At 31.5% G+C, this 12,900-nt stretch overlaps 1 protein-coding gene across 2 annotated transcripts; it reads right to left on the reverse strand.

Moving 5' to 3' along the window:
• Positions 3,954-5,489, reverse strand: LOC109328722 (VQ motif-containing protein 9-like). Of its 2 annotated transcripts, none has more exons than XM_019562315.1 (2): positions 5,247-5,489; positions 3,954-5,192 (listed from the first exon to the last, which is right to left on the reverse strand). In XM_019562315.1, exons 1-2 carry the CDS (start codon positions 5,291-5,293, stop codon positions 4,328-4,330), a joined length of 912 nt encoding a protein of 303 aa, XP_019417860.1. In that variant the 5' UTR covers positions 5,294-5,489; the 3' UTR covers positions 3,954-4,327. The 2 variants fall into 2 exon arrangements, with proteins under 2 accessions (XP_019417860.1, XP_019417859.1); XM_019562314.1 differs by having other exon boundaries at positions 3,954-4,168; positions 4,202-5,489.

Here is a 12,900-nt window from a genome sequence, read left to right on the forward strand (position 1 = left end):
TCTAATGAATTTGATTTCCCTGAATTTTAGTGAGCAAGGATGTTTAGCCTTTGTTTATATTTCTTCTGAAACCCCCAAAATCTTCTTTATCTAACCTCATCTGATTAAGGTGCTTTTTGAGGATATCTACCTTTGAATTTTGAAGGTCTGATGCCTTGAGTCTCTACTTTTTTTGTGGGGGTGCATGTGGTAGTCTAACGTTAGATAGTGTTGGGTAACCCAGTAGATATGAGACGCAAATATTTGTTCTGTTTTATGTTTGAGTGACTTTAAAATGAAAATGGACAGGTTGAGTAGTGGAACGTTGGTTTCTCTATAATAGATGGAAGGAAGTAGAATAGAACATGGTAACTTTCTTATATATTTTGAGAAAAATAGTTTCCATATTCCTTTCCTTCTTCCATCTTCCCCCCTCTTCTGAAACAAGTACGCAAGATATGAATTGGGTTAAAATCGTAGAGTGCATGAGTTCTAATCTTTGACGTTTAAGGATTAGAGTTACTCAAACCGTTGCTAAACGGTTTATAATTGTTTCACTTCCATCAATCTTACGAATAAGTACCAACTTGACCTATATTTGATTATTTAAGTAGAATGACTCAAACTCCATGTGTAATCAACCTTTTCAGGTGAATTTCTGCCCGAATATATTTATTGCTGTGGACAAACTCGGCTGCATACACCCAACTATGTACGTGTTGTCTCTGAGATTTAGAATATTACCTTTTCCATTTTTTTATGGCTGAAGTCGTTGTCGTGCCTGTAACCTACTAAATGCGTGATTGCGCCTTGTAAGGATTAAACATCTTCCTCAAGGCCTGCACCCCCACGCCACCGACGTCCTTTTTATCGTGTATATTAATCGTCCTTTCAAATTGCAACCTGTTTCTTGAAGTCTCTCGATATTAAGAAAATTTTGATCCCAGAATACTTAAAACTTTTCAAAAAGTTATTTAGCCTATATCGTTAAGCCCTCTCTGTTTATAACAAAATCTCATATTAGCATTACCAATTGTAAAAGTGTGTAATAATATAGAACACAAAAAATATATAAATTATGTGTATCTTTTGTACACATCATTTTCCTGAAAGCATATGCGTATTCCGACTCCCACTTTTTTTTTAATATTTTGTCTTCCATTCCTTATTAGAACTTTTGTAAAATCAAGATTTGTCATTTGGTTCTTCACTCCCTCTTATACCAAATGACAAACCCAGTTGGGCTATGACTGAACTTTTGTTTTTAAGATCAAGAGAATCCTCCAATCATAGATAGAGACAAACTCCTTTGAGTCGTATATCTTGAGTGTAAGATCTCGCTGCAAAGGATCTAGAATAAAACAAGATCCCTCTTCAATAGAAATCAATAATAATTCTTATTTTGAATAGTATTGGGAATTAAGTCACACACTATATGTGTATTGATTAAATATTTGTTGGACTGCTTCTCTCATTATTAATTATTTTAAAGATAAAACTTTAACATAATATTAGAGTCACCAAAGCCGAATATTTTGCTGTTGTCATAGGCCAAAAAATATCTCACATTGGTCTGATAAGCCTCCATGTAGGGGGTATGTTGGGAATAGATTGTTACAACAATTACATGATTCTCTTAGCCATTGTTTAAATATATATTAGGTTATTCCTCTAATTGTCAATTAATTTTGAGATATAATCTTAATAGTTTTTTTCAAATTTATCGAACATATTATGATCACAGATAAAATATAAGCACAATCTTTTTTGTATTACCAAGAATATCCCTCAATTTATGATTTAAGAACTAATTTCTCACGACATACAGAAAAAACAAGTGTTTATTCCTAGTAATAAAACTCTTAACCTTTTAGTATTTTTGAATCACAAGTGTTTATTCCTAGTAATAAAACTCTTAACCTTTTAGTATTTTTGAATCACAAGTGTTTATTCCTAGTAATAAAACTCTTAACCTTTTAGTATTTTAGAATCAGTAAAGTCTTCCACTAGACCAATTGCTAAGCGCAGTATTTATTAAACAGACATAAAACCTACTCCGCATGAGTAGAGGTTAAATATTTTAATAAAATATTACTTAGCATATTCTATCATCAAACCAACTCAAATTCTAAACTAAACACCACTTGCATGCTGCACCATGAAATCCTATCTTCGAAATCATATACCAAATCCCCCTATATGCCATTTAGGTCAAAATCATTCCTAGCGAATTCACCTGAGTTTTTTGTGGTTGCCTTCTGACATTTACAGGCAAAATTGTTATGTTGTTCCAGAACAATATCAACTGTCAAACTAAGAGTATCTCCCGCACTAAATACAATCTTTATTCTTATTTGAGTCTCACACGTTATTCTATAATTTATTATAATTCTTCATAAAATAAGAACAATATATTTTTTCCCGCAATGTTAAATATCATTTGTATTCTTATTTGAATCTCATAACACCTACCTTTTTCCCGCAACGTATACCTTTCTTCTCACTTTCCCTTAGCTAAAAACAATCAAGAATTGTTCTTATTTAAAAACAAAAATCAAAAAATAAGAATGACACAATATAGAACATAGTAAAAAACATATTTATTTCGTTAAAAACAACCTTAAGAATAACCATTTATTCTAAGCATGAATATAAGAATTTTTAGCTTATGACTAATTGCTTAGGATGCTACCAAAGGCAGACTTTACCAGGAGAAACAGTTAAGGGTTTTGTGCAAAATTGATTATTTTTCCATGGCTACATTGAAACTTGAAACAAAACTCCGCTTGTTATGGAAGAAATGCAGAGAAGGGCTCAATAGGCAGATCTAACCCCAGTTCGGCTGAGGATGTAACACAGAATATGAATGCTTAGTGGATGAAAATATTGCAAATTTATCCCCTACCATGTCTGATTACAATTTTTAGTGCTTGTGTTGAGATATGAAAGATGACAGTTGGGAGTAGTAGGACATGAAAATAATAATTCCTAATTCAGGTCCTAGCCTATAATAATGAGAATCCACTAAAGCAGATATATTTGAAGCTTGCTGTAAACTGAAACCTGGTCATCTTTCAGCACAAGAAAGTTAAGATCCAAATCTAAAACTCCAGGGCTGAACTTCCACTGCCACTGCTGCAGTGGTGTTGCAAGTAGAAGTGTTTATGGTGCTATTTCTCCCTCATGGCCCTCCCAATGCTTCTCTGGATGTACAGTGCGAGGCACATATAGGATGATTATTAACCTCGGCCTTGTTGACATCGAAAGCTCTAGGGCCGGGCTTTCCAATTAAAGAGAAGTCGGAGAACCAGTTTGTATGTGTGGTTGCCCTGCTTCATAATTGGCAGCTCCATGTGGTTGTAAAAGGCAGTGGTTTCTCCTCTTCATCCATCAGTTTGGACTTTTGTGACTATCCTCAGTTAGATGCATGTGCCATTTATCAGACATGGTCGTTTCAATGCCTGGAATTTTGGTTACACATGAATACACATGGTAGTTTCTAAAAGCTACACACCACAACCGCCTCGTGGATTTCTCAGTGAGGCATGTATACTATTAAAGTATTTTAAGATTCACGTTTGAAGGTGTGAAAAACATGAAAGCTACATTGAGTAGCTTCATGGAAACACACATTTGCCAAACACACAAAATTTTATTTATTTTCACCATTGGGATATGGAGAGAAAGTATCCATACATAGAAGACTACACAGCATTTGGTAACATATCGTTCCAAGAAATGCCACATCTTTGAATAACACACTCCCTAACACAATCTTTTGGGTGAAACAGTACCTAAGACATGCATAATTGCACCAGTCAACTATTTCCCCTTCAAGCATACTGAAGCAAATTCAGACAGGCAGCAGGCAACAACAACCGCTCAAAAAGGAAGGTAGGGGACCATGATCTCAAAACAACTAACTCATGTTAAAACTAGTTGCTAACAATAACATACAAACAGTCAAACACAACTAAAAGACTAGAAAAGAAAATAATAATAATTAATAAGTACAAATGTTGAAAGCAGTAAATATAAGTTTTTTACAATGAAAACAGCATAATCCAACTACATTTGTATAATAACTAATTTTAACATCCCCAAATATTCCAAAGAAAAAGGCAGAAACAAATGCAAAATTGGTCCTTTTTCATGTCTTTGATATCCCATTTACAGAAATAAGTAATAACTAAGCAGCAGTGGACTAGTTTTGTTTCAACACCACCACAAATTGAATAAATCCCAATTTCACCATCATGTACAGGTAATCAAATCTTAAAACCTGAAACATCATCCATTCTATTATCATCATGCATAATTTCTTACCTCACCCATAACAATTTCAACTTCAAAGACCTCTCCATCGAGGACTCGGAACAGGCACGGTTGGCGAAAGAGGAAGCTGGGGAAACCCTAATTGACCCGAATTTGGGGAAAACAAAGGGTAAGACGAAATCGGTGAGTTCAAGCACCCAAAAGGAAGAGGAGAAATCGGCATCTGAAACTGCGACTGTGATGATGAAGGAACCGCCACCTGCTGCGACGGTTGTGGCTGCAGCAACTGTTGTTGTTGTTGTTGTTCTTGCTGCGGCGGAGCGAAATTGTTCCAACGAGGGGAGACCAAAGGAGCCAAAGGAGAGAATCCAGAGAACTGTTTCGAGTTTGATTCAACACCAGGCATCGAATTATGAAGGTAGCGCATGTAGGCAGAGACGGGAGACTCAGCGGCGGCGTGGACGGTGGGGAACGGTGGGAGAGGAGATAACGGCGCAATTGGTCTTCCAAACCCAGAGAAGTTAAAGTTACTATTATTAACGGTAACGGCGTTGTTGGAAGGAGGTAACTGAGGACGGTTACTAATTTGCGCCAAGGGTGGAGGACGGAAACGGTGAAGGCGAGAAGTTGGAGGTTTTGGTTGATGAATAGGTGGGGGATTTGATACGGTGCGGTCGTGTGCAGGTGAGCCTGTAAGTTTTTGAACTACATCTCTGAAGTCGTTTTTGTTTATGTTGTACACTGGTGGCTGATGCTGAAGATTATTGTTGTTGTTGTTGTTGGTGTCTATGTTGTTCTGTTGTGACTGTACTTGTGGCTGATTGGGATTGTTAAAGGTTTGATTTTGAGGTGGTGGAGGATCAAAGTTTGGTTTTTTAATAATGGGTTTGGTGATTTTTTGAGAAAGCTTGTTGAGTTGTCTGAGATAATTGTGATTATTAGTGTTGTTTGTGGTGTTGGTGGTGTTACTAGTGGCAGTGGAGGTAGTGATAGTATTAGAAGTAGTAGAGTCAGCAGAGGAGTGACAGCTTTTATCCATTAGAGAATAGTATTATAGAACATACACTCTTTCTTTCTCTTTCTTTCTCTTTCTCTGGATATAAATATAACTCTGTTTCTCTCTCTGTGTGTGTAGTTTTTCAGAGCAGGGGCTATGTTTGTGGGTATCAATGGTGGTGGGTTTCTCTCTTATCGCAGAAGGTGAGTAGGGACACACAACACTGTTTAGAATAATATTTTTCTAAGGTTAAAAGATGTGGTTATACGTTACCTCTCAACCTAAAAAACAAACTAGTGACGTTAATTATTGATAGTGTTTTTTACATTATTATTATTATTATATTATTCATTCTTAATTATTATTGATTATTCAAAAAAATTAATTAAAACAAATGAGAAATAATATACTAATTATATAAATCTTTACATTATTAGTATACAAATATTACATTCAAAGTAATATATTTAGGTCTAATTTAACATTTTAGACTATCATTATATTATAGTTCATATATTGATTATCATTAATATAAATGAAAAATAATTTACTTGTGATATAATTTTTACATTGCAAGATATATATTAGAATTGATTAAGAAATGTCATGAGATATATTGACTACGAATGTAAAGATAAAAAATATATAAACGAGGAAATGAAGGTTGGAAAGAAAAAATGTGAATAATACATTTTCTTTTCAAATTACCTTTTTATTATTAAATTGGATTTTAAGAAAGTATAATGTTTTATTTCACCAAAAATTTATAGACTATAGTGCGTGATGTAATAAAGAAAAAAATGTGCGCTAAACGTCACTAAAAGCAGGAATATGTCTGTCTCTCTTTGATGCTTGTTTGTTTCTGTTCTTTCTTTTGTGACTCTCTTTTCTCTTTCACTGCTTTTGATATTGTTTTTTTGGCTTAAAAAGATGAAAACAGACAAGACTCGCAAAAGAAGGGAAGCCATGACACCTCTATGTTTCGCTTCTCTCTTACTCCTCTACAATTTAATATTTTAGTCTAATCTAATCCTCTAATTTAATTAATTGGCACTCGTCACATCCACACAATCACTAATGTTATATGTAGAGATGGTAAAATGGGCCGCCCGACCCGTTTAGCTCGCGCCCGCAAATGCCCGCAAAAATTTAAGTGGGTGCGGGTGTATTGATTTAGTGGACAAAATTCAATGTCCTGCCCATTTTAAAACGGGCTAATGAGCTTGCGGATGACCCACGGACATTGTTGAATAATTAAAAAAAAATAAAAAAATTATATAATAAATTAAATTAAATAAAATAAAGTAGTTGAGTATAAAAAATTAACAATTTTTTTTATATTTTATATGAAGTTTAACAAATTACATTAGATTATAATTTTTTTAGAGAATAAAAATCACATTACATCATAACATATTTAAAATTTTCTTATTCTTTTTTTAAATTATATTTATGGGTCGTCCGCATGCCCAATAGAAATGCCCACAAACTTAGTAGGTAAAACAGACAAATAGATAAAAAATATATACCCTACCCACAAAGAAATGTTGTTTTGACATATGTAGTTATATGCCATGTGAGACAAAATCTGTACTGAGAAAGAATCTTTAAAATATAATTTTATAATGAATTTGTAATGGTAACTTGTAAGTGGAGAGATTCACGTGGCATAGTTTTAAATTCAGTCTTGTTGTGCAATGGCTGGTCAAACTTGTAGCATGACACTCACTAGAAAATATGAGAAATTTGGAGAATCAGGAAATGCTTGGTTTTGGTACAAGGGTTTCTATCTCCGGTACTTTACCCAAAATCACGTGGTGCAAATTTCACCTTACATGTTGGAATAAAATAAATAATTTGTGATAGTAATTCATCTGATCCATATAAGATACGACACATTATCCATTTATTTCAAGAGTAATTAGTAACTAAATCTAAATTATTAGATTTCTTTAGAGTTGATAACTAAAATCTGTAATAAGTTTTTTAAATTTACTGGTGGAATAACTGAATCTCCTTTATTTAAAAGTTTTATATTATAATTATAAGATATTTTATTTTTTAATGCATCAAAATATGTTAATATCTATATTTTAGATTCAGAAGCAACACTAAATGAGAGCAAAATCATGATGTTACAATATTTTAAAAAAATCATGAAAAATATTCAGTTTTATTATTATGTAATTATAAACAGGAGTATACTTTAAAAATAAAAACTTATTATACATCTCAGTCATCAATTCAAAGAAATCTAATAGTTTTAAGTAATGAATAAATCTAAATTATTAGATTTTCCTTCAAATTAATGGCTAAAATATAAAATAATTTTTTTAAAATTAGAAATGAATCATCTTCCATTATAAATATGCAAATACTTTTTATGTAGAAGAATAATCACCAAAGAATAAAGGGTATTGAGAATGTAATTAATGGGGTTAACTATTTCCTAAAGTCTGTTATTCTCACTGTCCTAGTCAGTGGTTGTATTCAACGTTTTTCCGAACTTCAAGAGAGCTTTTGATCCATTCTCATCATAATTACCTCTAATTCTCTTTTGTGAGTGGTTAACAGAGAAATGGAAATAAAAAAGTTAAACAAACAAAGCTGCAAAAGGCTTAATTAAAGGTAATATGTTCACTAAGATACTTTAAATAATTTTTCACCATATATTTTTTATTTTCTTAAATCGGGTTAAGTATAAATACTCATGAATAAATATTTTTATTGGAGATAATGTAATAAAAAAATCACAAATTTTATATCTTTAGTTTTTAATAAATCATATTCACTTTAAATTCGAATTCCTTAACCCAAACTTCAAGACAAGGTTAAAAAAACCTTATATTTTGTTGTATTATTTAGTGATTTTTTTATTGATTCCTTCATGTGACTACTTCTTTAACAAACATTATTCTCAGTGATTAAATTTTGGACTTGAGACCTATACCACACATAATAATTACACAATACCACTAGATCGCCTTCTTTGTGACTTAGTTTTCACTATATTTGACTATTATCTCTAATTACTGTTTTGACAATTTAAATATTATTACTATCATAGTCATACAGTTTGATATTTAGTTTCTACATAGCATCTGAGGCTGAAAAAACTATTAAAATAAAACATGAGCAAATTTAAAGGAAGATAGGAAGATACAAAGCTAATGCATACCAACAGGAATTTAGTGTGTAAGGTTATATTGAAGTTCGTCAATAATTAGATTTTTGGAAGTAACACTTGTTGGAATGAGCAAACATACAATCCAGAGCATATTGGTTTCTTAGCCACAAGGTAAGAATATACCATTGGTAATATCAAAATAAAGATGATACAAAAATAACTAAGAAAATGTTGTCTATAATATAAAATTATACTAAACTCAGAAATACCAAAATGTCAATAATTCAACTTATATTATCAACATTTATTTTGAGAGAGAATCACTCAGAAACACAATTATATTGGAGATACGGAGATAGTATGGTAGTAACGATCACACACAAAGAAGGAAGAAATAGTACAAGGCTTTTAAGTCAACAAAGTGTGAAAGCCGATTCATAGCCATAAATACTTTTATCCGTTAATGCCACTGACGCTATCAAAGCGATTGGCACGAAGAAAAGGTTCAATATGCTGGGCGCTTTTTCTTATCGGTAGTTGTTATCACTATTTAAAATTATTTTGTTTTCAAGTAGTAATAATTGCTTGTGGTGCGCCCAAAATCTAAAGGGCAGATGCTAAAGATATGTGCTTAATGAATTTTAGATAATAAAGAATAACTAAAATTTATATTTTTATATATTGAAAATATAAAATTTTACTCTTTGTTTATAAGTATTCAATATACTTATGCTTCTAATCATCATGTTATTCGACCTTAAAAGACTTATCAGATCCAAGCTATCTCAGTGCAATTGACTGAAATAACAATTTATCTTTAACATATACAGTAACAGTTTTGGTCAAACCTAAATTGTGGGTTTTTATTACATCTATCTAGCAATCCTAATTAATTACTCTTCCTTATACTCCAATTAATTTAAAATTATAATATTTATATATTGTTAGTATCAATATTTATAATAATTAATATATTATTTATTATTTTTTTAAAGTGTCAATAATAAATGAAAAATAAATTGTGGAACATGAAGGGACAATATATACAATTCTCATGGTACAAGTGGGTGCAGCTTTTAATTTAAAATGGAAAATATTATATATAAAATAATATATCAATTATCTTTAAAATGATTTGCTAATACGTGCCAAAAAAACACATGTCAGATATATTAAAAAATTAAATTTGTATGAGAAATAATTTGTTGAATACTTTGGAACATACATCAGAAAATCCCATCTTTAAAATGTAGGATTATATTTTAGGAGAATTAGGCAAGATGTTTCAAAGTAACACTCAGATACCTATTTGTTGGGAATTTCTAAACCTCAAAATTATGAATTGTTACTCTTTAACGGGTCAATATGTTTTACCAAAAGAATGTTTCATTTTATTTGGTTAGTTCTAAAATATATATTTAAATTTAAAATTTAATAATAAAATATTTTTATAATTAATTAGATAAAATGACACATTTTTGGGACATAAAATCTCTTTAACTCGATTAGCATTTTGCACCCAATCAACAATTGGTCAATGATATGTTACAAATCCCAAGTGGTTGTTACTGCTGGCAAAAGGACATTAGAATTTTTGAATGCATCTGTCTATTTCCTTCATTTTTAGTAGCCGGATTTTATGTTGGCCCTCCTTGAAGTGTTATTTGGCACTAGAAATGTTGGTCCCGGCATTCTGTGGCTATGACCTACACACTTTAGATAGATAGATTACATTCACTAGCCACATGATTAATAAACTTCAATTGGAAATATCGCAAGTTAACTTTACCAGCCATGTGTCGTGGAGTTGTTTCTTTCTTTAACTCACTATCTGAACCCTTTTGACTGAGAACAAAGAAAGCAACTTAAATAGTGTTTGTTTATGCGAGTTGAAGGGCCAAGTGCTTTGGGATCTCAGATATAGTTTAATAAGTTCATGCCAGTTATTTGTCACAATTGCTTTTTATCTTTATTCCTTTATATATTCATTCACTTTTTGATCAATTGAGAATTTGTTTTACAATGTTGATAATAATGTTGGGTTTAGCAGTCCCTTTCTTAAAAGTTTCGAATTAATAGGAGTGGATTTCTTGTTTTTCACGGGCCATAACGTGGCACAATGGGCTCAATGGGATTGGTATGCCCTCAACACGAATATCAGAATATAGATATTTCAATATCATGTGTAAGCTCACCTAATAGCAACACAATAATATGGGTGCAACTAACTTGAGAACTGCAAGTTAATTCACATCCAAGCGAACTATTGGACAACTGTTGGATAAAAAAAGTGTTGATTTGAGTTGTTAAATTTGTGATCGGTTACTCCTTATATATAGTCGGTATAGTACATGACGACTTCAATATAGTACAGAAGTCGGTTTAGTAGGGAATGGATTCTGAGGTTGAAGTTGTTTTCGTCCAAAACAACTTTTAAATGTTGAAGTTGAAGTCGTTATTAGTAAACACGACTTCATAAAATACTTTTTACAAACAGGACTAGTGTGTAATTTGTTATATTTTAAAGTCGTGTTTTCTGATACCGACTTTAACCATGAAGTCGTTTTGGACAAAAACGACTTCAACTTCAGAATTCGTCCCCCACTGAACCGACTTTTGTATCATATTGAAGTCATCATGTACCATACCGACTTCTGTACTATATTGAAGTCGTTATGTACCATACCGACTTCTGTATTATATTGAAGTCGTTATGTACCATACCGACTTCTATATTGTATTGAAGTCGTTCTGTACCATACCGACTTCTATATATAAAGGGTAACCGGACACAAATTTAACGGCTCAGGTTAACGATTTTCCCATCCAATGGTTGTCCAATAGTTCGTTTGGATGCGAACCTAAGTTGCAGTTCGCAAGTTAGTCGTACCCCAATAATATTCATGGAAGGGTTTTTGTTTTCTCTATCTGGAGCTAAATATAAAATACGAACTAAATGGGAAAATATGTAAATGGGAAAAATATATAATGAAGATGTAAAGAAATGGTTAGTAAAATTGAATATTAATATCTACAAAGGTTATGTTCATAGCAACATTTATTGAATATATAGTTCAAGTTATAGGAAAATAACATCTTCCACTTGGAATGTTACAATTGTTTTTAAATACAGAGCAGGGGGATTTTTTTTGTTCAGACACCAAAGAATTCGAATGGAGAAGAGAGCCTCAGGGCCAGAGAGACGTGCAAAGTCTGGTTAACATGAAGCCCAAGTCTATTCTAATACCAACCTAAAAACAAGCCCAGATTGTGGTTCGATCATCCAAATTGTTTCCACGACCCACACGAATCGCAATAAGTAGTAACTTGGGGAAACCAGTTGGTTCAGCTTCAGGTTCTCCATATTGTGTCGGTAAATTAACGCATGGGGCAAATATATTTAACCCAAATGTAGGCTTTTGTGACTTTTTTATCTCACTTTAGTCAGGATTTCCACATACTCTTCTTTTTGGTTATCCACATTGAAACATCAATATTGACGAGTCTGACACAGAAAATATTCAATATACATATTCTGAAAATTGCAGGGTATAATACATTTGTAATATAAATATAAAGTAGGTGCATAAAATTTATGAAACTTAATAGTAATACATATATAATTGTAATGATCAATCTGAACAAAAACACATTTCTTACAAATCATTAAATAGAGAATAACAATTATGTTGTCATCTAAATCAACATTATGTAAATGCATTTTCTATTTTTCTCTCTCTATGTAATATATTTGTTTTGTATTTTCTTTGTCACTACAAGTTGATGGTAGAGTGTAAGTTGTTATTCTTGTCTACTTAATTGGATGTGTGAGAAGTATTAGAAAAATATTTTAAAAGTATGAGTGAGTATCTTGAAAGTTTTGAATTTTTATTTTATTTATTTTTCAAAAAAATAAAATTGATATTCTATAAATACATCTCAATAAAAAGTATGATATCATGTCAAATAGACATACATTAAGAATATTGAAGTATGGGTGTTTCATAGCTTGGCACTATCACTTCTAGGAAATAAAAATTGGAATTATAAATTAGTTATTTAATTTTTTGCACACCCAAACAATAAGTTATCCAATTTCAATTTTGTTGGGGTTGGAAATTTGATTAAGAAGTAGAATATCTCAACTATATACCAAATCAACACAATAAATTATGAAACTAGTAGATTATTTCTTGAAGTTATTTTATATTTTTAAAATGACTACGGATTTTTTATATTTTAAATAAGTATTGTTCAAGTTAACTTTATGATTTTCAAGCTATATTTTTAAGTTGTCTTACCCCACTTTTCTGAGCTAAAATATTTTTTTATGGTACACTTCGTATAATCTTATGGAGTTTTACATTTAATTTTTTTATTTCAAACAAAATAAAATCGTAATTGTGAATTGAAAGAAATTTGGTAAAGCTACCGGATAAGAGAAAAATAAAAATGACGAAGACCAAATTTGAAAATATAAAATAAATTAGGTAATTAATCTATGAGCACTTACTTTGGTAAA

The sequence above is a fragment of the Lupinus angustifolius genome, chromosome LG15 (assembly GCF_001865875.1).
Source record: "Lupinus angustifolius cultivar Tanjil chromosome LG15, LupAngTanjil_v1.0, whole genome shotgun sequence".
NCBI lineage: Eukaryota > Viridiplantae > Streptophyta > Magnoliopsida > Fabales > Fabaceae > Lupinus > Lupinus angustifolius.

What these genes read in the sequence shown, in the direction of transcription:
- LOC109328722 (XM_019562314.1), bottom strand. Translation starts at nt 5,293, where the DNA reads ATGGATAAAAGCTGTCACTCCTCTGCTGACTCTACTACTTCTAATACT.